This window comes from Conger conger, chromosome 8 (assembly GCF_963514075.1).
Source record: "Conger conger chromosome 8, fConCon1.1, whole genome shotgun sequence".
Taxonomy (NCBI): Eukaryota; Metazoa; Chordata; class Actinopteri; order Anguilliformes; family Congridae; genus Conger; species Conger conger.
This window is the reverse complement of record NC_083767.1, coordinates 61,833,567-61,859,821: the sequence shown is the minus strand read 5'-3', so window position 1 is coordinate 61,859,821 and position 26,255 is coordinate 61,833,567. Positions and strand designations below refer to the sequence as shown.

Sequence of the window (26,255 nt, the reverse complement as noted above, 5' to 3'; positions counted from 1 at the left end):
AAGATACTGTTTATGTGTGTGTATGTTCTGTTCCCTAAAGATACTGTTTATAAGTGTTTGTGTGTTCCTTTCTCTAAAGATAATGTTTATAAGTGTGTGTGTGTTCCTTTCTCTAAAGATAATGTTTATAAGTGTTTGTGTGTTCCTTTCTCTAAAGATACTGTTTATAAGTGTGTTGTGTTCTGTTCTCTAAAGATAATGTTTATAAGTGTGTGTTCTGTTCTCTAAAGATACTGTTTATAAGTGTTTGTGTGTTCCTTTCTCTAAAGATACTGTTTATAAGTGTGTTCTGTTCTCTAAAGATACTATTTATAAGTGTGTGTTCTGTTCTCTAAAGATACTGTTTATGTGTGTGTGTGTTCTGTTCCCTGAAGATACTGTTTATAAGTGTGTGTTCTGTTCTCTAAAGATACTGTTTATAAGTGTGTGTTCTGTTCTCTAAAGATACTGTTTATAAGTGTGTGTTCTGTTCTCTAAAGATACTATTTATAAGTGTGTGTTCTGTTCTCTAAAGATACTGTTTATGTGTGTGTGTGTTCTGTTCCCTGAAAATACTGTTTATAAGTGTGTGTTCTGTTCTCTAAAGATACTGTTTATAAGTGTGTGTTCTGTTCTCTAAAGATACTGTTTGTAAGTGTGTGTTCTGTTCTCTAAAGATACTGTTTATAAGTGTGTGTTCTGTTCTCTAAAGATACTGTTTATAAATGTGTGTTCTGTTCTCTAAAGATACTGTTTATAAGTGTGTGTTCTGTTCTCTAAAGATACTGTTTATAAGTGTGTGTTCTGTTCTCTAAAGATACTGTTTATAAGTGTGTGTTCTGTTCTCTAAAGATACTGTTTATAAGTGTGTGTTCTGTTCTCTAAAGATACTGTTTATAAGTGTGTGTTCCTTTCTTTTCCTGCACTCCATTGATTGGCACAGTCTAGTAACACAGAGCACAAAAACAGAAACAGAAAAAAAAATCTCTTACATGATTTACTACTGTGTATGTTCTTGTGTGTGTTTTCTAAAAACAGAGATACCACTGGTTTCAAAGCAAGCAACGCACCCTGCTACATTTTTTTGGCTACTATTGCTTCCATTTTGCTTTACAAAAAAAAAAAAAAAAATCAGTTGAGTGTTAATTTAGGGAATAAAACCAATTAAAATATCTAGAAGCTTCAGCACCAGCCCAAAAATGCTTGTTTTGCATATGGAAGTTTATTGAACTACAAATTCAATAAATAACCAGATGGCTGGGTCATAGGAAACCAATACTTACAGCAGTCGAGCGCTGTGCAGTCCACACACAAGAATGTATTACGCACTTGGGGTAGTTGCACTTCAATGCATTGCATCTAAACTCTTGGTGCAGGCAACTTGTAAACATACTTAGATGCTTTAACTGGAAACTCACTGAGTAAAATTGTAGAAACTAGACATGTGTAGGGTTTAAACTCAAATATAGTTGCTATAGACATAACGTTTGCACAAATGACTAAGTTAACATGCAGACTGAAGTGACCATACAAAAGTCACCTTAAAATGTCCTGTGTAATGCAGTATATCTTATTCATTGCGTGTATGATAAAAAGAAAGAATGGAATCTCTTGGTTCACCTGGCACTGTGCATAACAACTCAAAAACATTACCTGAAGATCTTGAAGTTGTCCCTTATCTACCCCCTGTGTAGTACACACCTGAAGAACTCATTATCATTGTCATTGTCGCCAATGACGACTAATATAAAATGACAGAAATGATGTGCATGAGGCTGACCAACATAATGTTGTCCAAATAACCATACCAGGTCATCATAAATGGTGATGAATAGCAATATTCCTTTGAGAATGTTCTGGAAGCTACAGTACAATATGGGTTAACACTTTCTTGAATGTAAAGTGATTCAATTATTGATTTCTCTTTTAGACGAGAAATAAATAATACGCACTCCCCAATGGCAACGATGCAGATCAGAACAATATTACACAGAGGCATTCTGAAACCCTGCTATTCATCTGGGGAAATGTCCTGCATTTGCAATACTTCAAGTCAAGACAGTTCAATATTTTAAACCAGCGATGCAATTTCAGCCAACACACACTGGAAGTAAACAGTTTGACCATCAACATGAGAATATAGAGATCTTAGGAGCAGTGACATGATACTTGTTTGATGTTTCTTCTTCAGGAGGTGCTACGGTGTCATCTGAGGTTTGGGGGATGGACAGGATCCCTGACTGTCGAAACTGGTCGCTCTTCCGGGCCACTGTATGAAACGTGAAGTGAAACAGATGTATATCAGTGTATATCACCCATTTCCGCCTAGTTACTGCTTTTTCTATACTGAGGATTCTCTTTAAATGCCCTTTGCTAACAAGAGTGACAAAATCTAAACGCTGACAATAAAACAACTACTGCAGTCGTGCTAGTCCCATGATTTGCTCCCTGTTTTTCCTTCTCCTACCATGCAAGGTACCAATCAGCTTGTCGGGAGCAATTGGGGGTTAGGTACAGAAAACCCGTGACGCACTCCTTGACCTTATGGCGACCGTTCTCACCTCCTGAGCTAATGCCGCCCCTTACAGTTTATGACTGGCCAGCTGTTTGCAAGCACATACATGATGAGATTGATGATTAAGTTGACGAGTGAGAGAGTGAGAGAGTGAGAGGGACATCAGGCATACATTATGAGATTAATGATCAAGTTGACGAGTGAGAGAGTGAGAGAGTGAGAGGGACATCAGGCATACATTATGAGATTAATGATCAAGTTGACGAGTGAGAGAGTGAGAGAGTGAGAGAGTGAGAGAGTGAGAGAGTGAGAGGGACATCAGGGTATTCGGCTGGCAGCTGTGGAGCTGCTGATTCCAGCCCCCGGTCGGCATATAGATAGGGAGGCTGACCTGCATGAAGAGATGAAGTTGGATCCTTGAGCAAGGCCCTCCACCCAAAAACTGCTCCAGGGGCTCTCTCTCTCTCTCTCTCTCTGCCTCTCTCTCTCGCTCCCTCTCTCTCTCACTCACTCCCTCCCTCTCTCACTCCCTCCCTCTCTCTCCCTCCCTCTCTCTCGCTCCTTCTCTCTCTCTCTCCCTCTCTCTCTCTCCCTCTCTCTCTCTGTCTCTAGGAGCCCCATGTGTGGGTGTAATCCCTTGCTAGAGAGAACACGTTCTCCACGGATCTCCCCTGGCTGGAAAATGGATGCATCGCCTTCCTACACACTCACACACTACACACTACACACTCACACACTACACACTCACACACACTACACACTCACACACGACACACTCTACACACTCACATACACTACACAATCACACACTCACACACTCTACACACTCACACACTACACACACACACTCACACACTCACACACGACACACACTACACACTCTACACACTCACACACTCACACACTGTACACACTCACACACTACACACACACACTACACACTCACACACGACACACTCACACACTCACACACTACACACTACACACTACACACTCACACACTACACACTCACACACTAATAGCGGCAGGATGCCACGCACGTCTCCAACCAGCTCGTCAGGAGCAATTGCGGGTTAGGTGTGTTGCTCAGGGACCCAAAAAGGGGGATTCAGTCGGCAACCAGACGACTGCTCTGACATTAATTAAATAAAAACTAAAATACTAATAAAATAAAAATGAAATCAGGACTGTTTACCTCTCCCAGGACGTGCCAGTGGGTCACTGGCTTGCGTGGGTTGGCCAGCATTTCATTCCAGTGGTCCCGCCCCAGACCTTCCACCTCCGGGCCCGTCCTGCACACACCGATCACCTCATTGTGTCCAACCCTGCCACAGGACACAAACACCTCCCTCAGGACACAAACACCTCCCTCAGGATACAAACACCTCCCTCAGGACACAAACACCTCCCTCAGGATACAAACACCTCCCTCAGGACACAAACACCTCCCTCAGGACACAAACACCTCCCTCAGGATACAAACACCTCCCTCAGGACACAAACACCTCCCTCAGGACACAAACACCTCCCTCAGGACGCAAACACCTCCCTCAGGACGCAAACACCTCCCTCAGGACGCAAACACCTCCCTCAGGACCCTAGCACCAAACACGCAATGCAGAATGCAGTCACAGAGTGTGTACTAATGTGTGAGGATATATCAGAAATGTTTTCAGGCTGCTCAGCAGTACTTTGTGTGGAAAAGTACAGTCATGAAGCTGATATGCCTGATTAGTTATCCATTATATGATGGCATAAGATGCAGCATATGAATGGGTTTTTAGTGGAAAACTACTCGCAAAAAAAATAGCTTGTGGTCTCAAATACAGAAATATTTAAAACTAAGTTAATATTATGAAGCCTGTACAAGAGAAAGCTATTGATAGGCATGTGAATAGGTCATAATACTCATAGCCCATAATACTCATGCCCCTCATAGCCCAGCAAGGTCTGATAGCACACATATACAATGGGTATAAACAGAATAACAGAATCACATTAACTTACAATCACATACCCCTCTCTATTGGCCTCCCTCTCCTACCCCGCAACCCTCATTGCATTAACATCACTATACACACTATATACACCACTTAATTATAGAAATGTAATTAATGTTTTGGTATTATTTTAAGTGAAATGCTTCTGTACTTCTTGTTTTAACTTTAAAAAGCCTGGCCCGGGACAGGGGTTGCAAATTATCCATGGCTAGAACCCTGTATGCATGGCATCTACTTAGCATTTTAGACATAAAGCAATGTTGTATGCATTTGTCCCTGTTAAATAAATGAATTAAGAATAAGAAAAAACTAAAAGAAAAAAATACAAAAGGAGGCGAGACAGGCCAGGAGCAGACATCACAGCACAACAAGGCCACATGAATGAGATGAGTCACCGTCACTCTGACTGAAGCGCTGCACTTTCTGTGTGGGAGGCGGCGTCATGGCTTTCGTCACAGAGCCTGATGGGTAATTTAGTGACTCAGCGCACGCCACAGTGGGAGGACAGGTGCTGGGGGGGGTGTGTGTGTGTGTGTGTGTGTGTGTGTGAGCGTGTGTGTGTGTGTGTGTGTGTGTGTGTGTGTGTGTGCGTGCGTGTGTGAGTGTGTGTGTGTGTGGGGAGGGGGGTTGTTAGGATGATGACCGCGCAGTGCACTGCAATTTTATTTGGGTTTATCGGATGGTTGTGTAAGGTTACATTAGGGTTCACAAGATGGTTGTGTAAGGTTACATTAGGGTTCATCAGATGGTTGTGTAAGGTTGCATTAGGGTTCATAAGATGGTTGTGTAAGGTTGCATTAGGGTTCATCAGATGGTTGTGTAAGGTTGCATTAGGGTTCATAAGATGGTTGTGTAAGGTTGCATTAGGGTTCACAAGATGGTTGTGTAAGGTTACATTAGGGTTCATCAGATGGTTGTGTAAGGTTGCATTAGGGTTCATAAGATGGTTGTGTAAGGTTGCATTAGGGTTCATCAGATGGTTGTGTAAGGTTGCATTAGGGTTCATAAGATGGTTGTGTAAGGTTGCATTAGGGTTCACAAGATGGTTGTGTAAGGTTACATTAGGGTTCATAAGATGGTTGTGTAAGGTTGCATTAGGGTTCATCAGATGGTTGTGTAAGGTTGCATTAGGGTTCATAAGATGGTTGTGTAAGGTTGCATTAGGGTTCATAAGATGGTTGTGTAAGGTTGCATTAGGGTTCATCAGATGGTTGTGTAAGCTTGCATTAGGGTTCATAAGATGGTTGTGTAAGGTTGCATTAGGGTTCATAAGATGGTTGTGTAAGGTGGCATTAGGGTTCATAAGATGGTTGTGTAAGGTTGCATTAGGGTTCATAAGATGGTTGTGTAAGGTTGCATTAGGGTTCATAAGATGGTTGTGTAAGGTTGCATTAGGGTTCATAAGATGGTTGTGTAAGGTTGCATTAGGGTTCATAAGATGGTTGTGTAAGGTTGCATTAGGGTTCATCAGATGGTTGTGTAAGGTTGCATTAGGGTTCATAAGATGGTTGTGTAAGGTTACATTAGGGTTCATAAGATGGTTGTGCTCACCGGTCGTAGTCCATCACCAAGATGGACAGGCTGACTTGCTCCACGTTCTCTGGCGGGATGTCGAAGATGATGGCCTCGTTGTACACAGGATTGAGTGTGCTCTTCTTTGTGGTGGTCTTCCGTTTCTTCAGCCTCCGACCATCGCATAACAGAGACACCTTCACATACGGGTCTGAGAACCAGGAAACAACCAGACCATTATCAAAAACCCTGAGAACCAGGAAACAACCGGACCATTACCTGAAACTCTGAGAACCAGGAAACAACATAGCAACCGGTTTACCCCAAAACATTCAGCACACATCTAATGGAATGCAGAGGGAGGAATAGTTCTGTACTCTCCAGTATAACCTCCAGCACCACCAAATCAGAAGATCAAGTCAATTTTCACACACCATCAGGCTGCAACAAATAATACACGGCTTTCCTAAATTCTGCTGGATTTTATTTGAAACCATTGCACTGAAGATCTGCTTGAAGTCCTATTATCGTCAAAACAAAAGACTGGCAGCTGTGATCAGGTAGCTGTAGGCCCAGAACACTCGTCCTGGAGAGTTTACAGTGTCTACAGTGATCTGCTTCTAGTCTGACACACCAGACCTATTGATTTAGCCTCAACTTACCACGTGAACTACTGAGATATACAGTAATGTTCATGGATGTAGACAACTGACCTTTATGAAAATTAAATTATACCTAATCCAAAAAGGTTCTGTAGTTGTTACTATGACCATTGGCAAGCACTTGCACGTCACTTTGGATAAAAGCATCTGTGACTACATCAATGTGATGCGATGCACAGGCTTCTACATTATTCAAGGCACAAAACTGCCCAGTTAAACCAAGTATTCCACGGATTGAGCCACCTCTACTTCATTTAGCATCTGCCGCTCAAAGAGCAGGATTTAGGTCTGTCAGTCTGCCGGGAGAAGGGGGGGAGGGGGTGAAAAAGTTGCCATGGCGACCCGCCTTCATATTGAAAGATGAGAATGCCATGGTAACCATGGGCGGGGCAGGCATTCCCAAAGCACGTCCTCTGCCCCAGGGGGGAGGGGGAAAGGGTTGCCACGGCAGCAGTGGTTACCTGAGGAGCCGGTGATGTCCATGACTTTCAGGTTGCGGCACTTGATGACGGTGAGGGTCATCCTCCCGGCCGTGGGCAGGTAGCACAGCGAGTACATGATCTCCCCCAGGTCCACACTCTCCTGCTGGAGACAGGGCTCTGTGTTTACCTGAGGTCCACACTCTCCTGCTGGAGAGAGGGCTCTGCGTTTACCTGAGGTCCACACTCTCCTGCTGGAGAGGGCTCTGCGTTTACCTGAGGTCCACACTCTCCTGCTGGAGAGGGCTCTGCGTTTACCTGAGGTCCACACTCTCCTGCTGGAGACAGGGCTCTGTGTTTACCTGAGGTCCATACTCTCCTGCTAGACAGGGCTCCGCGTTTACCTGAGGTACACACTCTCCTGCTGGAGACAGGGCTCTGTGTTTACCTGAGGTACACACTCTCCTGCTGGAGAGAGCTCTGTGTTTACCTGAGGTCCACACTCTCCTGCTGGAGAGAGGGCTCTGTGTTTACCTGAGGTACACACTCTCCTGCTGGAGACAGGGCTCTGTGTTTACCTGAGGTACACACTCTCCTGCTGGAGAGAGGGCTCTGTGTTTACCTGAGGTCCACACTCTCCTGCTGGAGAGAGGGCTCTGTGTTTACCTGAGGTCCACACTCTCCTGCTGGAGACAGGGCTCTGTGTTTACCTGAGGTCCACACTCTCCTGCTGGAGAGAGGGCTCTGTGTTTACCTGAGGTCCACACTCTCCTGCTGGAGAGAGGGCTCTGTGTTTACCTGAGGTCCATACTCTCCTGCTGGAGAGAGGGCTCTGTGTTTACCTGAGGTCCACACTCTCCTGCTGGAGAGAGGGCTCTGTGTTTACCTGAGGTCCACACTCTCCTGCTGGAGAGAGCTCTGTGTTTACCTGAGGTCCACACTCAGAAATAAAGGTACCAACAGTGCCTAAAAAGGTAGAGGTGCTTCTGGCCAGGGTGGTGCCCTATAGGTAGATGAAGTTGTACCCCGAGCCATATACTTAATTTGTACCTCTGTTGTTTGGAAAATGTACCCATTTGTACCCAGAGAGAACATTACTGTACCCTGGGTACATTTGGGAAATTAGATCCTTGAATGTGCTTCCACTGTATTTCTGAGAGTATGGGATAATTTATCAATGAATACTTTTGACTGCAGTGGAAAAAAAGAAAAGTGGAAAATTTGTTTGATTCTTCTATCCATCCATTATCTTAACCCGCTTATCCTGAACAGGGTCGCAGGGCGAAAGGCAGGAATACACCCTGGACAGGTCGCCAGTCCATCGCAGGGCACACACACCATTCACTCACACACTCATACCTACGGGCAATTTAGACTCTCCAATCAGCCTAACCTGCATGTCTTTGGACTGTGGGAGGAAACCAGAGTACCCGGAGGAAACCCACGCAAACACAGGGAGAACATACAAACTCCGCACAAAGAGGCCCCGGCCAACGGGCATTCGAACCCAGGACCTCCTTGCTGTGAGGCTGCAGTGCTATAATTTCAATGATTTCACTGGCTGCTGGCATGTTTTCATTAAAAGTAAACGGCAGTTCGGCGTCTCGTTACCATAGAGACAACAGAACACTCGCTGCAAGCCTCTGCCAAACTGTCATTTCCGTCGCAGAGTGCTCGTCAAAAGGGTTGTGCGATGGAGTATGAATCAGGCTTTTCCAAAGCAATTAGCCATAATGGGCTACATTAAATGAGAGGAAGAAATGTGGCAGGTAGCATGTCTAACACAGAAAAGTCTCTGAATGGCCAGTGCACTGCACACAAGCATTTTCCTTTTTTGCCCTGTTTACCACTGGTCTCCACAAGGAGAGCAGAGCAGCATTTTAACACAAAAACACTGAACCGCAGCCTGGAATGAAACCGAAGAGCCAATGCTCCGTCCAGGGAATGGAGAATTGAGCAGCGGACAGACGTCGTCCAAGATTTGATACGTTTATCAAAAGTTGACAAATTCAGAAAGATTTTCCAGTATTTTTCAGACTGAAATTAATTTTGCTGTGTTGATCTGTTTCAGCCTTTCTTCTTTATGCAAGTCCACACTGCTGAAACAATTTCATTGCTACGTCTTATTTAACTATTTTTGTGCATGCAATGTAACTTTTTTGTATACAGGAAAGGAAAAACTGTTAATTTTTATTGTTTAAAAATGCATTTAAAATGTGCAAATGAGTAGCTATCTCAGTAATGGTGTTATTTGTTTTCTACAGTATTTGGTGAATCTTTGTCAAGGGTGGCAATGATTCTGCACTGGACTGCGTTGCACACCCCACCCTCCGTGGGTATCTCAGGTATGTTGCAGTCTCTTCAGCTATTCGAAGAAACGGCACAGCGCGAGTTGAGAAAACAGTTACTATGGATATGAACAAATTCAGTCATAAATAAATGAATAAATTCAGTCTGGATATACAGAATCTCCCCCCTGGCATACAGAACAGAAACACTGAACACATCGCCGGGAGGCTGGATTCAAAGGAGATGCTGCAAATTATTAATGAACCCGATAACTAGACCCACAAATGCCTGCTGAACGACCACACGCAGCGGCCTTTAATCTTGTCTATTAAGACTCGGAAAAAGGGTAGAAAATGCACCTACACTTCTGATTAGTGAGCAAACTGACTGCAGTATTAGAAGCGAAACAATGCATATCAATGCTAGGACCCATCAACAGTCACCTTGGTTCTACTCCCTTATTGATTATCTGAGGGTGTAGGTGATTAAACTTAATCAAATTAAGGATGGCACAAGAAGCAGTGTCAGGAGGATACGACCGTGCTATACAGAGGCCTTCCACCCTCCCATATCTACGGTACGTCTGACAAACACTCACTGAGCACTTTATTAGGTATTTATTAGTCTTATTTTTTAGACTTATTGGTCATCTGCTGCTGTAGCCTATCCACTAACAGGTATGATGCGTTGTGTGTTCAGAGATGCTCTTCTGCATGCCACTGTTGTAATGCGTGGTTATTTGCGGTACTGTCACCTTCCTGTCAGCTTTGACCAGTCTGGCTCTTCTCATCTGACCTCTCTCAGTAACAAGCCATTTTTGCCCGCTGTTGTGCATGAAAATCCCAGGAGAACAGCAGTTTCTGAGATAATCAAACCACCCTGTCTGGCACCAACAATCATTCCACGGTCAAAGTCACTCAGATCACATTTATTACCCATTCTGACATTTGGTCTGAAAAAAATCTGAGCCTCTTGACCATGTCTGCGTGCTTGTATGCATTTAAGTTGCTTCCACATAATTGGCTAATTAAATACTTGCATTAACAAACTGTTCTACAGGTCTACCTAATAAAGTGGTCTGAGTATAGTGTACCACCATTGTCCCTATTGGACCTCACTGGGCTATAAGAGACCAACACCACCACTGTGCTGGACCTTACATTACATCACAATACCTTCGTTTAGCAGGCAGAGAGACTTACAATGAAGAGGGAAGTGCATTGACTCGATTGATATTGTGGCGAGCGACAATCTGGTGAGGCTTAAACTCAGGTCTCTCGGGTAAGAGGTGGCCGTGTTAGCCACTGTGCTAAAGATGAATTCCCCTCCAGCACAGCAGTGAGGAAGCCCCACTCGCAGATCCCTACAATGTGGATAATAGCTCTAGACCTGGTTAAGAACAGCAAGCACAGGCCGGCAATCCATTGCGCGCACACACCATTCGCTCACGCACTCATACCTAAGGACAACTTAGACTCTAAAATTAACCTAACCTACACGTCTTTGGACTGTGGGAAGGAACCCACGTCGGACGCAGGCGACCCAGGCTGGGATTCGAACCCAGGACCTTCATGCTATGAGGTGAAAGTGCTAACCACTGCACCACTGTGCTGCCCTGTCAAGATTATAACATTCCCTATTAAAAGATCCCATCACATGCTTCAGGTGTGTTTCAGACCCTGTACTTTAATTAGAACATTTAACCTGGGTATATCATTTCTGGGCGGCACGGATGGTGCAGTGGGTAGCACTGCCGTCTCACAGCAAGGAGGTCCTGGGTTCGAATCCCCGTCGGCCGGGGCCTCTCTGTGCGGAGTTTGCATGTTCTCCCCGTGTCTGCGTGGGTTTCCTCCGGGTACTCCGGTTTCCTCCCACAGTCCAAAGACATGCAGGTTAGGCTGATTGGAGAGTCTAAATTGCCCATAGGTATGAGTGTGTGAGTGAATGGTGTGTGTGCCCTGCGATGGACTGGTGACCTGTCCAGGGTGTATTCCTGCCTTTCACCCAATGTATGCTGGGATAGGCTCCAGCCCCCCTGCGACCCTGTTCAGGATAAGCGGGTTCAGATAATGGATGGATGGATATAATTTCTGAATAGCTATAAAATTTTCATTAGTAGTACCATTTTAGGCACCTGTATTTCTGAGTGTACTGAAACACGTGATTATGCATGTTAACTCCACATATTTTGGATTTCTCTTTCACACAAAGCTTAATTGTTTGAAGTTTTGCATGAGAGAGAAATCAAATTCTCTTTAGATCCTACAAGTACATGAGCGTAGCTCCATCCTCTCTGGGTCGTAGGCACGGCAGATGAGGAGTTTCAAACTCACCGTGGTGGCGCAGTGGATGTCCTTCCACACGATGGCTTCCCGGGAAAGGTCCGACAACTCGAACAGGTTGTCCACGATCACCTCCCCGATCGTGTCGTGGCTGGTGAAGCGGTCGAAGTCGTAGACGCTGAAGTGCAGCTTGCGGCTGCTGAGCTGCTCGTACTCCACGGGGAACTGGAAGGTCTCGCAGAACTGCGGGTTGAGCGTCTTGCGGTGGACGCGCGTCTGGAACTTCTTCTTCCTCTCCGGCAGCAAGTAGATCTTCACGTAGGGGTCCGAGGTGCCGGTAAAGTCTTTGGCCGGGAGCTCCAGGGCCTTCAGGATCTCCACCACCAGGCAGCTCTCCTCGTGGTCGTAGCGCAGCGAGAAGCTGAGCTTGCCGCAGGTCTCCACCTTCTCCTTGGCCTCCTCCTCCGAGTCCACCGACTTCTGCTTGTAGAGCTCGGGCTTGATGCGGCCGATGCTGGCGGAGGGCTGGCGGGTGGGCAGCGAGGACGGGCAGTCCATGCTCGACACGTGCATCTGCCGCGGCAGGTGGCGCCGAAACGAGTTGTGCCTGTGCGGAGGGAGAGCGGGAAACACGTTCACGTCGGCACAAGCGTCAGATCAGCGCCGGCTGCCGTTCCGGGAGATCTGGAGATCCCCCCCGCTCCCTAACACAGCACACCTCGTTCAGCAGCTAGAGCAGGGCTGCCCAACCCTGTTCCTGGAGATCTACCATCCTGTAGGGTTTCACTCCAACCCTAACAAAGCACACCTCATTCAACAGCTAGAGCAGGGCTGCCCAACCCTGTTCCTGGAGATCTACCGTCCTGTAGGTTTTCACTCCAACCCTAACACAGCACACCCCATTCAACAGCTAGAGAGCTCCTTGATAGTAGTATCAGGTGTGCCAAGAAAAAACCTTCAGGATGGTGGATCTCCAGGAGCAGGGTTGGGCAGCCCTGCCTCAGCCCTGTCAGTGTCAGTGTCAACAATGGCGGAGGGTGGGGGATTCAGCCGGCCAGGATGATCATGGGCAGCCTGTAGCGTAGTGGTTAAGGTAAATGACTGGGACACAAAAGGTTGGTGATTCTAATCCCGGTGTAGCCACGATAAGATCCGCACTGCCGTTGGGCCCTTGAGCAAGGCCCTTAACCCTGCATTGCTCCAGGGGAGGATTGTCTCCTACTTAGTCTAATCAACTGTATGTTGCTCTGGATAAGAGCGTCTGCCAAATGCCAATAATGTAATGTCAGAGTCATTGTCCTCAAGCTGCACACCAAGTGCCTTCCTCCAGGTCATGTCTGTGCAAGCTCAGCCAGTGGAATGAGCCAGCCACTTAATCTGCTGTTTCAGGAGAGCACATAGTCCAAGTTGCAGTAATGAGCATGGCTGCAGAACGACTGGGAGCTCCAACTTTGGAGAGACAATGGAAAAACCCAATTTCTGCTTCATGAATAACTAAATTTAAAACAACAAGAGCAACAAAAAAAAAAAAACACAATTTACGTTCCAAAGAAAATGGTATTGTGGTGCTGGAATTGCCTGTTTGTTGAATAATTAGAGATGACAGCAAGCTATTGTTTGACCAGATGCTCTCAAAAGAGAAGTCAAGGTTAGAACATTGAATTGAAGTCTTCTAACGACCCTTGAGTTTTACTTTGTCTCGTTTCCAGCTCTTTATTTACCGAACAGACCCACAGTCCAACTACTTACTTCAGTGATGATGTCGGAAATCTATTTAATATCAGATACCCATATATACACTCACCGAGCACTTTATTAGGAACACCTACTTATTCATGCGATTATATAATTAGCCAAATGTGTGGCAGCAGTTGCAATGCATAAACTCATATACGGGTCAGGAGTTTCAGTTAATGTTCACAATCAACCATCAGAAAGGGGGAAAAATGTGATCTCTGTGATTTTGACTGTGGAATGGTTATTGGAGTAATTCTTGGAAGAAATTTACCCGCAGTTGGTAATTAATTCACCCTGGTCCAACATCGGTTCTGAGGGGGACCCCTCCCCCCCTGAAATCCGCCCCCACCCTTCTCATTCTTGTTCATGTTCATGGCATCACAAAAACATGAAATACACTCTGAAATTCATCCACAGCATGTGACTAGCACCCAACTTAAATAAAATCACAGATGTTTTTTGGAGAAAACTCCTCTTCCTGAGCGACTATACAGACAATTCTCAGTTTTAGTTGTGGCTGCTAATTTGCCAAGAAGCAAAGACCCCAAAACTGAACTGCATCTCCCGTATATGCTCTATTGGGAGCTGAATACATTGCACCAGCAGATGTTTGGCATTATCCCCGCTCCACCAAGAACGCTGACAAGCAGGCCTGACATTTTCACCAAGCCTCTATAACAGTGTAATCCAGTTCGCTCCGGAGACTGGTGCATGTGTAACCCTTAATTTTTGGTCGGTTAGTGTCGTTTGGGTTTTCCGATGCTTGAGTTGCTGAGCTCTTTAAACCAATAATTAAACTTGAACTAAAATGGATTGAATTACGTTAGCGGACGCTGTTATCAAAAGCGACTTACAGTTGATCAGACTAAGCAGGGGCCAATCCCCCCTGGAGCAATGGGTTAAGGGCTTTGCTGAGGGAACCACCAACCTCTCAGCTATAGATTGCTAGAGGCTGGATCAAATATGGCAGCCAAAACAGTTCCAAGTGTGAACAGTGTCCGGGGGGCTTTCTATCAAAATTAAAAGTCCAGTGTATAATAAACGGCATTACGTAAACAGTCCTCCTGGAGTTATTCATAATGAACTCTGCAACATGCACAGCCACACATGCATTTTTATTATTTAAAAAAAAAAACTGGATGACTAGCATTTTTCACTCGGGTGCAGTAAAGGTTCCTCCCAAGAGCAAATTATGGGCACGTATTCCCTATTCCCTGTTACTGCCTTTGAGCGACAGGATGGTGCAAAATAAACATGCAGTGAGCTTGTTACCTGTATAGCAGATGCTTGTTTTGTTCAAAATTATTTGCACTATGGCGGTATTCAGGAGAATCAATTCTGCAGTTGACTTTCGGATCAGGGACTCGGTGATCACGCGAGTGCGTACGTACAGTCAGCCGAGCAGACGACATACAGACACAAGTGATGACCGAACCAGTGAATCAAAACTTTAACAGCAACCCGGTAATCACAGAGGCCTTAAGTAGATTCATGTGCCCTTTCCTGGCTCCTCGTTAAAGCATACATTACACAGAGATCTCCACCTTTACGAGCCCTTAATAGCAAGCTGAAATAGGTGTCTTTAATGGCTTCCTGCAGGAGACGGAGTGCAGCTGTTTGGCAGGGGCCCACAGGACATCAGTTCCACTGGGCCCAGTCTCTAATTGTGACATCCTCATTAAGCACAGCCACCAGAACAAAGAGATAAGGCACTGATTGTTTAATTACTGGGGTCATTTACAATTGTTGCCATGGCAGCACGGCTCATCTACTTTAAATAGAGGGGGCGGCCATTTCGAGATTATAGGGCATTCGTTGCAACAGAGGGGGCTTTTTGTCTTCCTGTCCTTGAATGCGTAAAGGAAAAGACCACCTTCATCCGCGATATTTCACGAGACCAAGTGACTTCGTACAGCCCCCCCCCCCCCCCCCCGAAATCCCTAATGATGGTGAAATTCACGGTTCATTTTTAAAAGTGCATGTTTAATCAAAGTTCTGCCTTTTCTCTGTTGACAAATGAAGCAGTGATTCTTGGGATGTTCACATCAGAACAAAAGACTCGTATTTATCGAGTTGATGTCGATGAGACTTTCTGGGACACTGCATCCTCTCTGGGTCATAGGCATGGAGATGGACCACACTGAGAGGACGTCGCCGGGTGAGAGGCGGTACCTGGAGGAGGAGGTCGGCTCGGTGGTCTGCCTCTGGACCCTCGCGTGCTTGACCAGCCTCTCCTTCAGGGCGGTCTGCACCTCTGCAGGGATGTCGGGCGAGGTCTGGCTGATCTTCATGGCGGCCTCCAGGAGCTTGACCGTGCTACGGCCGTTAGCCTTGACCTCCACAACCGGCACCTTCTTCTCCTCGGGGGCGGGGGCCTCCGGGGCCGGGGGGGGCGAGGCGTCCTGCGGGGCCTCGCCGCCGTGCGTCGAGAGCGCCTTGCTTCTCCAGACGGGCCAGCACAGCTTCCAAAAGACAAACAGAGAGACTACCAACAGGGCCAGACCACAGAAAGCCACAACCACAGCAAGGAGACTCACGGAGATGTCTGGAGGCCAGAGCAGACACAAACACGGAAACGGACAGCGGGACAGAGAGAAACGGGAGAGAAGGGGGAGAGAAAAACAGGAGCCGTGAGGAAGGGATGACCCTGGAAGAATGAAATTAAGCTGCCGTATCACCGTATAATCCAGCACACCCTGGGTTACCTCAGGTTGCGCCTGGAGATACAGCCATTAGGCACTGCAAGTCGACCGATTGAGAAGCACAACTTCCAACCGAAGAGTCACACAGGATGTAGAACAAGATGAGGCCTGCACTACCGTAGTCACAATGGCAGCGCGCTCCCGAACTCGTCAGTATAAGCCCACGCTAATCCCTGTCAAAAGGGCAAAGTGTGGCATTGCTGTTTTATGGAGGCACAAGCCAATCCACAGTTTCTGTTTTTAAAGAAGGTGGAAGGCACACACAAATACACAGTCTCAAAAAGAGAGGGGAAAAAAAACTTGACAAAATATGACAAAAGGGCCAAATACAGCTGTTGATGCCTCAACTGTCAATTTCAAAGATATTTCTGGTTTAAAAAAGCAAGCTGCTGACATGTTGCGACATTGAAGTTACAGCAGCAGTCTAATTCTGCCATCCGCCACTGAGGTTCCGTACCAGCCCATCTGCACAAGACAACCAATGTAGTTCAAGCAAGTATGGCTAGGCACATTATGCTATGTATAGACCGCCTTTGGTACAAATCGATCAAGAAGCCAAAAAAACATTTTCATATATTATGCAGATATGCAAAAGTGTTTTTGCCCCTTACTATATCTTTCTGTAACCACAAGGTATAGGTAGACTCCTCAATAAACTGCAGATGATAAGAACCATAAATAACTAAGAGCTACCCTGGTGTAAAATCCAGCTGTGACATTACCAGCTCCCAGCTGTTTCAAAACTTAGCTTGAGCTGGTCTGAACTGGGCAACCAGGTACCAGCTGTTTCAAAACATAGCTTGAGCTGGTCTGAACTGGTCAACTAGCTACCAGCTGTTTCAAAACATAGCTTGAGCTGTTTTTTTCAGTAGGGTAGATGTCACTGCTATTTAAATATTGTGGGATATGTCCAGAGATCTAAGATCATTTTAGTTTTTCTTTCTTTTTTGAGCAACTTTACCTTATTCTGCTTCACTGCAGAGCATATTTGCATGTGTTAAAGAAGATTAAAATTCTGGGAATGTATTAATCAGTAATTGACATAAAATGCAAAATATTGGCACTTTGGCAAGCTGAAAGCTCAAGGCCCTGTGTGACCTGTGGGTCTCCATTTTGTCCTCTCCCCATTCCCTGTGAGACTCCAGGTATCCGCCCCCTCACTGCTTCTGGTTCTTCTTGATTGGCTGAATCAAATTCAAATTCTTGCAGCCTATCACAGCTCAGCAGTCAGTATAAAGGCTCGCCTCTCAGCTGCTCACGGCCTGTCGGCCATCTTTGCCATTGATGCGAGTTCTGTGTGTTTGTTTGTCGGGCTTAGCATTTGCTATTTGTGTCGTGGACAGGATTTATTTTTGTTTTATATCACATTTTATCCTCTTCATGTTATGGCGCATTTCTTTTTGGAAACCAGCCTTCCATATCATATTTTAATTTAGTCTTTAGCCTTGTAAAACAGCATTATGCATATATTGTTCATGCAATCTTTATATGCACCAGGATACATGTTCCTATGAGTGCTTAATTTGTCACCCCCCCCCCCCCCCCCCATGAGCATCAGCTTTGGGCTTTGATTGTAGGAATGGTTATACTATTTATTATTATACTATTTTTATATACTACTTTTGAGCTGAATAAATGTGTTCTTTCTCCAGCTCCGCGATCAAACTAGACCATTAGATGCATCAATCAATCGACACCCAGTAGGCCCCTGGCAATGTGCTTTCCCTGGGTTTGAACTTTCAGCAGTTATGCTGATATGGCCTGTAAGGCTTTTGGAGAAGTTTTTTTGGGAGATTGATGCGCATGCTTGGTGAGCATTGTTGATGAGGAGTGAAGATTATCTTTTAAATTTGGGTCTGTAGCATTTCATTGTGTCTTTTTACCTTGAGGGAAAGCCAGCTGCTGTCACTGTGATGTTATGGAGGAAATGCAGATGTTAATCTCGGCTGTGTGTTTAAAACTCTGCTGCTGAGTTCAGTTCAGTGGTATTTGAATCTGAGATTAGTTCAGGTCATGCGTTGAAAGAATACTCTTGCTGCTGCACAGTGGGTTTCTTCGTGGTGGGTTGTAGGTCATCCAGAAGACACCAAAGGTAAGGCCATGGTTATGTACCTTCACTGGTTGGATGTCCTCATGCTCATATGATGAGACCGAGATTAGGTGGTGAGCTAGAATCAATTCTGCTGCTGCACGGTTGGTGGTGGTGGTGGGTTGTAGGTCATCCAGAAGACACCAAAGGTAAGGCCATGGTTATGTACCTTCACTGGTTGGATGCCGCTGTGCTGATGGGCTCTATTTTGGCTGTGTGGAGATTGTTGCTTATGTTAAGATCAGTGAGAAGTGAAGGCTTCAGACCCAAATTTTAAATCTAGTGTTTGATTGTGCTTCTGTTACTCTGACAAAAAGCTAGTTGCTGTGAGTTTGTTTGCTGGCTGCAGGTTTGTTGGCTTTGTTTGCTGGCTTTTTCAACCATGCTGGTCTTTCAACCAGCAGTCTGACTGGTTTACTGACTGATGTTCAGGGTTTGCACATGGTCATGTCTATGTTGCTGGTTTGGAGCTATAAGTCTCTGTGAGAAGACGTAGTAAATTATTTGCTGGTATTTATTTTATTGCCCTGTTCTGATGCTGAGATTAGTGTGAGTGGAAGGCCCGTGATGTGCTTTGGGTCACGAGATAGGTGCCTGTAGGTATGAGAGATTGAGTGAATGGTGTGTGTGCCCTGCGATGGATTGGCGACCTGTCCAGGGTCTATACTTGCCTCTCGCCCTGTTCATGCTGGGATAGGCCCCATGCTGCCCAGGGTCCTCTCCCCTGCCTGTGCCTACTGGATGACTGGGCTGATATCTGGATCTTTTTGTGTCTCCTGGAGCTGGGAGGATAACTGGTCACTCGGGACTGGTGGGATGGTGTGGGCGACGACTTGGGGTGCTGGTTCTGGCTCCGGCTCCCTGTGTCTCCTTCTCATCAGCACACGGCCCGGGTTGACATGCAGCAGGCCAGGTTGCCTGCATTTCTGCACTTCTTGGCCTGTTGCTGCTCGAGCATGAAATGAAAGTTGTTACAGCTTGATTTACTGGCCCTTGGGCTTCTTGAACATAAGTAGTGTTTGGATGGGTAGGTATGAGCTGAACCCACTGCCAGCAACTCCTACCGGTTAAGAAGTTCCTCTCTGCCTCTCTCTGCACACCCTTTGCTGGCAGTGACAGGGCACTGCTGAAGTCCATATGACCTCTATCAGAACATCTGGTGCTTGGCAGGGTTAAGCCAGAGCTTGGCCTTACTCGTGTAGTGAAGTGCGTAACAGAAGCTGGCCAGCACCACACTGAAGTTTGAGGTGTGGACTGGGATGTCGGCAAGGAAGCTGATGCAGGCTGCTGCTGGAATATTCTGTCTTCCACCAGCTATTCAAACACTGCTGGTCCAAACGGTGTGATGGGAAATTCCCATCATCCTCTGGCAATAGTAATCCCTGTTTTGGGATGAGCCGATGCCAGGAGAGGGACCTCCCGGTAGTCACGGCGGAGGTTGAGTGAGCTGAACCAGGTGGAATCCTCTACGCTGGCTGGGATGCCCACAATGAGGGCGCGGGGAGGAGACGCCGCGAGTCGCCGCGCTCAGCGGCGTGCAGTCCACACTGAATTGGAGACGAGCTGCGAGGAATGCCTAGTGACTCTTGCAGAGACCGATCATGCCAGCTGCCACCGTCTCACGGACTACAACCGCTGCCTCTACCCACTGTGGCGGTGGAGCAGGAGCCCCAGAGTTCATTGGGCTGGTTTAAAGATGGGGGAGTGAAGCTTTTGGTGCACCACTCAAGCTTGGATGACGGGCTGAAGTGGATGGAGAAGTTGGTTCTGGAAGGGGCAAGGGCCAAGGAGAGGACCGTGTGCAGACAGCACCAGGCTCTGCGTCTCACAGGACCCCTCCCTCCTTCACTTTCTGTGTCCTGTCACCTCATGATCTCTTGTCCTTTTCACACTTATTGTGTCTGGGCGATTAGTCGCACCATCTCCCCAGGCTTCTGATTGGCTTCTTCGCTTGTACTGGAATCCACTTTCCAGCTGCTTCAAACTAAGTGCTGTCATCTGCCTTGCCCTGTGCTTCTCTTTAGTACCAGTGTCCTTGAATTCTTGCTCAGGCAGAGGACATTATATTACATCATTGGCATTTGGCATTAGGGTTAAGGGCCTTGGTTAAGGGCCTTGCTCAAGGGCCCAGCGGCTATGCGGATCTTATTGTGGCTACACCGGGATTAGAACCACTGACCTAGCGTGTCCCAGTCATTTATCTTAACCACTACGCTACAGGCCGCACCTGTCCGAGTCTTCAAGCACCCATCTCCCCTCTTTCGCTGACTGTGTAGTGATGGTCATGCTGTCTGTGGAAGTTCATGTCCGTGGCGGCCAAAGCCCGGACTTTGTCTTGGGACCTCAGCTCGGTCTTTGTGCAGAGTTCACAGGGATGTAGACGGCAGCTCTGAATACTCCCAGTATGTGTCCTCTCAGCCTGTGCTGCTAGCACAGTCGCACTGTATCCCTCATCCTGAACTCAACAAAGCTCAATATAAATAGGCTAATATAAATAAATAATAATAAAATGTATGTTTTAAAAAAATATGTAAAAAAATTAATAAAGCCAATACAAATTAAGAAACCATACACCCTATCTCTAATGTATTTAAACTAAATTAAATATAAAATCTAAAATAAATATATTTAATATAAATACTTTTAAAAATGAATAGCAATAGAAATAATAAATAAAAATAAAAAAAAAGAAGAAGAATATTATCTATTAAATGGTTCTGGATGACGTTATAGTTTGTGACACTACTGCCAGCAGGTATGATAGACACTGTTACGGGCTGCGCAGTGTCCATCATAGCTGCTGTTCTCATGGACTCGGCAGAAAGTCCAAGCAAAGGACCTATGATGGAATACAAGATGCTGCACCCACCAACGCGAACCTTCACGGATGGCATAACCATCACTGCACAGTCAGTGACAGAGGGGAGATGGGACAGATCCATTGCCCAAGTAAGAGTGACCTTCAAGCCCAGCACTTTTAATTTGGCTCAAAGTTGGTGGAGAGTGTCTTCAAACTCTGAGAAGCCAATTTTAAGCCTGGGGAAGAGGTTTGGCTTGTGACAGTTTGAAGAGGACCACAGACCACACGTATGACTGCATGCAGATAACGGAGAAGGGCGGTGTCTCTGTGGAACCCAGGACCTGGTGCGGTTGGCACGTGGTCCTCCCCAAGCTCCTCTGACCCCTTCTGGTATAGAAACTGGAGCGATTGGACAGGGACATCGGAGATCCAGTTCCCCAAGACTGACTGGAGCTTCCAGAAGCTGAAATTCCCTTTAAAGACGGGCAGCAAAAGTAGGGTAATCACAGGATAATTGATGCTTTGGATTCTTGGAGCAACCACATAAAAAAAAAAAAATGTTTTAAGTGAATGAACAGGAGGTAGCAAGAATATCTCAATGGCTTTGGTTGTAGAGTATGGATCAGGGTATCAGATGATTGGTTCAGGCGAGAACAACAACAACAAGGATGTCCTCCTATGAGTGGGGTGGGGGTGTGGTGGTGGTCGCCAAAAAACCTAAAGGTGCCAACCACTGGAAGTAGCAGCCAGTGGAAGAAGGATGCTTTGGAGGACAGTCACTTAACTTTCTTTGCTATTCATATTTTTTTACTGTGTTGGAGGAGATGCCTAGGGAACTGATTGCACTGATCCCTCAGACACAGAGAATGTCATGCGGATCACCATGCAAATGGTGAACTGGGCTCCCTGCGGTCAGCATGTAGTCCGACCACACCTCTTCCCCACAGGGGAACAAATGCACAGGACAACCAGCAGTTGGTGCTGAAGATAGCTTGGACTTCCACCTGAAGCTTCAGCAGAATTAACTTTGACAGCAGATGTCATTCCAGAGAACTGATGGAGAACTCTTATGCCCGACGCAAGATCGGTTTTCATGCTGCAATACTGCATTGGGAATCACGAGGGACTGGGAGGTATGAATATCTGACTCAAAGGCACCTTGTCTTCTCCTGGGATATCATTACTGCAACGCTCGGAGCCAAGTCCGTGGAGTCCATGCAGGAGCACAAAAAAAATCTTACTACTTGACTGCCATGAAAAGAGAAGGTCGAGGAAGCCGATGAAGGGAACCTGCCCAAGCATTAACCACTCTGAGTAAAGGGTCTTTCTAGAACAACGGTGATGATTCTTTGAGTGGAGAGGGCAAAGTGCAAGCTCGTGTGCCACACCGCTGATGAGGAGGAAGAGTGCGTCACGCTGGCTTTGGATGAAGAACGCGACGCAGTGGATCTGCGACTGGGCTCAGGCCAGACTTTCAGGACAGCGCGGTGAAGGCCCACACTGCGGCTTGGGGAACTGCAGTGTGGCTGCGTCGAGGACATCGGCCCTTTGGTGGCTAGCTGGCTTGCTATATTATCTTGACACAGGTACACGCAGTGTTCTCGGTTTTTGCCCCTCCATTGTGGACAGAGTGGATTCTAATTCAAGCTGGAACCTGTCAAACCAGCTACACCCAACAATAGCAACTGACGTGTTTTGACATATTTCAGTTTGTATTGTAAGAAATGTATATAATGTATTAAATGTTTTTGTTTGCTTCCAGTGTATTCTTATAATGACGAGACCAAACTAGCATTTTTCTAACCTTGCAAATCTTATTTGATTGTCCTCTTTTGATGGCTGAAGTTATTTAATGTTAATTTTAAAGGACTTGCTAATCTCACGTGAAGAGGCATAATTATTACCGGAAGGCAAGGTGTCACCCATGTGATGTCCTTGCTGTTCTATAACACCGTACCAATCTTGATCTTCACATCAGAGATTGTCAATCGCTGTCTATTAAGGATCAGATTGCGCGAGGAGCGACTTTGTCTGGGCAGACTATGACAAAGGTAAATGTCCAGTTTCTCTAATGTTTTGCTAACATTAGCACAGGCCACACAACACCAACCGCATCTGTACAACTGGGTTCAGCTGGTACTGGGCACTTCTGAAGGCCAGACACTTGAGCAGACCCATATGCCATATGACTGACCCAAAGATCTTAATATGTTAAGTAACGCGTATAGAAAGCATATTCCTTTTTACATAATCATGTAAAAATAAATATATGCATACTTGTGTATATATACTCAAGTGCAAAATGTATTTTAAAAACTCCAACAAGAAACTCATATGTGTTAAACTGTGATTTTTACTTTGATAAATTTGGATGAAAAGCAGTTGGCTCAACCCTCAGCAAGCCAACTAATAAATTACGCATTAGAATGTCATTAAATTCCACTTCCTTTCATTCTAATTCAAATTGTATAATGTGACACCGTTTTCAATTCAAATTCAAACTCAACAACTCAATTAAGACTGCATACAGTATGAAAGTTTAAGCACATTTGATTTAATCGCCGTCTATTTGGATGTCGAATGACTCCGTTCGTAAATCCGTTAAACTGTATTAAAAGGTTTTGTTTCCCTCAGCAATGCGTCTGATTAATCTGATGCAAGACGGTGCGCAGTGGGGGAGAGGGTCCCCAGTGTTGTGCCTTATTTACAGACAGTTTCACTTGACAGCATGGCACTCTATGCTCAGAAGTCTGTACTAATTTTAGCCACTTCAGTTATTGTAGATAAGATGTCTGCCAAGCAAACATTGCAAATATTTGCTAGCGGGAAAATTCAAGAAGGAACCAAAATAATCTGATCGGGCATTTCTGTGTCACTGCAAATCTATCGTAATCACCTTTGTTTAGTGTGGAAAGCAGCTGTGGGCCAAACGGCTCCCTCACTGATCTGGCCTTTGCGCTATGTCTGTCACTTTTGCTTTATGTGCAAAATGACATTTAAGAAGTTTACGTAATAGTAGCCTCAACCGCGCAGTCAACGGTTAATTCTTAGCTTTGGTGTCACTTCGCCAAATTGCTTACACATTATGACTTTGTTGTGTGGAATGTAATTACTATTCAGCGGATTCTAATGTGTTTTATGACTTTAATGCATTTAGAATGTTAATTTGCGTTTCTAGATCATCCATTCAGGACCAAGGAGCGAAATGATTAGAAGAAATGTCATTCTTAATCAGTTTAACGGTTGCTCCTGATAGGCGTTTAAAACGCCGCGTTTTATCGTGCATACAACGTAGTTTTCGTAAGCATGCTTGTCCTGTATCACACAGACTGACGCTTTCATGCAGTGTAAAAACAAAAAAAGAAATAACAAAAAATGGAAATATTTTTGCCTCCACATTGCAGCAATATGTACAGGACTCTATGAATGGACACCCACGCTCATTCATATATTTTTTTTTTTGTTGAAACAAAGCTTCCCTTTTCAGGAATTCGAGTGACTGGCTGGAACATCATTACGCGTAAACAACTGTGAAACTAGAATTCAATGCATATTTTTACGTTTATGAATATTTCGCGGCACAATAATTTTCTCCTGTCTGACACGATATGCGTTTTTGATACCAATATACGTCTTGTACACGGGCAAATAAAGCGTGCATGTACAGACGTTCAGGGATTAGCCTGCACCTGTTGCGTTATAGTTCAGCAGTGTAATGTCTCATTTCATGCATATAATACAGTATGAGAAACGCATGATACAAATTAAAACCAAATCCCACGACATGTGAATCAGACTGTGGAAAAAATGTAATCATGCGTTCACCGGATAGCGGCAAGTTTTGAGCTTGATTTAATATTAAGATTAACTCCTTCCAATTAGCAAGAGACTGGCTTTTTGGGGCGGGCGGAAATGTGTTTTAATAAACAAAGTTATTAAACTGATTTTATCCCCACTCCAGGACAAAACAAAGTTCGTCTTTCAAGCGCACATTACCTTCTGCAGAGGAAGCGAATAGCAGCAGCAATATCGAAATAAAGACGCAATAAAGAAGGTTAAAATGCATAGTCATATGTCCAAATTACCTGTTCTGCTTTTACCTGGTATAGAACGCTCCAGGGGAAAGATGTCCGCGCATTTCTCTCGGTCTACGTGACCCCCGAGGCACAGCTCCGTGACAATCTGGAGAGCCTTTTTACACAGGCTAATGCTGTCCTCTGTGTGGATACTCATGTCTACTCCGTTACGCCATGGTCTCCTGGAAGATCCGTAAAGGAGGTGGACTTTACTCCATCCGTGCAGAATCTGACCGCAGCCGCTCGATCACGGAGAAGCCGTCCATGCTCTCCGGAGAACTCGCGTTCGGAAGCGTCTTTTACGCCTCGCGAGCTTCAGTACCGCCGCTGTCCAATAGGAATACAGTTCTGGTGATGGCGAGACTGGCGCTTGATGTCCACTCCGTTGAGGCCTCAAATCACGAGCGGGTTTGGAGTGGTCTAGTCCGTCAACGAAAGCTGGTAACGTTATTTAAGCGATTTAAGACTGTGTGTTTATTGATGTTGTTAATGATCTCCACTGAATTTTTTTTTTAGCAAGCCACATGGCAATTAATTATCACAGATATAATCATTTTAAAAGGGGTGGTGGAGGCAAATTATAAATTATAACTTAATTTCACAAAGTACATAATGCCTAAAAAATAGTAATAATTTGTGTAAATGAAAAGCAAAAAGGTGGCGGCACGGATGGTGCAGTGGGTAGCACTGCCGCCTCACAGCAAGGAGGGCCTGGGTTCGAATCCCCGTCGGCCGGGGCCTCTCTACGGAGTTTGCATGTTTCCCTGTGTCTGCGTGGGTTTCCTCTGGGTACTCCGGTTTCCTCCCACAGTCCAAAGACATGCAGGTTAGGCTGATTGGAGAGTCTAAATTGCCCGTAGGTGTGAGTGTGTGAGTGTGTGAGTGTGTGAGTGTATGAGTGTATGAGTGTGTGAGCCCTGTGATAGACTGGCGACCTGTCCAGGGTGTATTCCTGCCTTTCGCACAATGTATGCCTGGATAGGCTCCAGCCCCCCTGTGACCCTGATCAGAATAAGCAGGTTCAGATAATGGATGGATGGATGGCAAAAAGAAATCCCTATAATAAAATCTTAGACTTGCTCAGATTTGGTTGTTTAAAAGGTCAACAAGCATACACCACTATGACATTTAAGCACGCCGTGGCAGGGAGGTCAGATAATCACAATGCAGGCTGAAGCCACAACTGCGTCAT

At 45.6% G+C, this 26,255-nt stretch overlaps 1 protein-coding gene across 1 annotated transcript; it reads right to left on the bottom strand.

The window, feature by feature from the left end:
- Nucleotides 1-2,133: 2,133 nt before the first annotated feature.
- syt10 (synaptotagmin X) lies at nt 2,134-25,220 on the bottom strand. The gene is made up of 7 exons (XM_061252448.1): nt 25,073-25,220; nt 15,569-15,941; nt 11,711-12,266; nt 7,131-7,251; nt 6,047-6,218; nt 3,691-3,820; nt 2,134-2,248 (listed from the first exon to the last, which is right to left on the bottom strand). Exons 1-7 carry the CDS (start codon nt 25,218-25,220, stop codon nt 2,177-2,179), a joined length of 1,572 nt encoding a protein of 523 aa, XP_061108432.1. The 3' UTR covers nt 2,134-2,176.
- Nucleotides 25,221-26,255: the final 1,035 nt, after the last annotated feature.

What these genes read in the sequence shown, in the direction of transcription:
- syt10 (XM_061252448.1), bottom strand. Translation starts at nt 25,220, where the DNA reads ATGAGTATCCACACAGAGGACAGCATTAGCCTGTGTAAAAAGGCTCTC. An exon ending in GAGCCGACCTCCTCCTCCAG is followed by an intron (nt 12,267 to 15,568) that starts GTACCGCCTCTC and finishes CCCTCCGCACAG; the next exon opens with GCACAACTCGTTTCGGCGCC. An exon ending in ACTGGCACGTCCTGGGAGAG is followed by an intron (nt 2,249 to 3,690) that starts GTAAACAGTCCT and finishes CGTTTCATACAG; the next exon opens with TGGCCCGGAAGAGCGACCAG.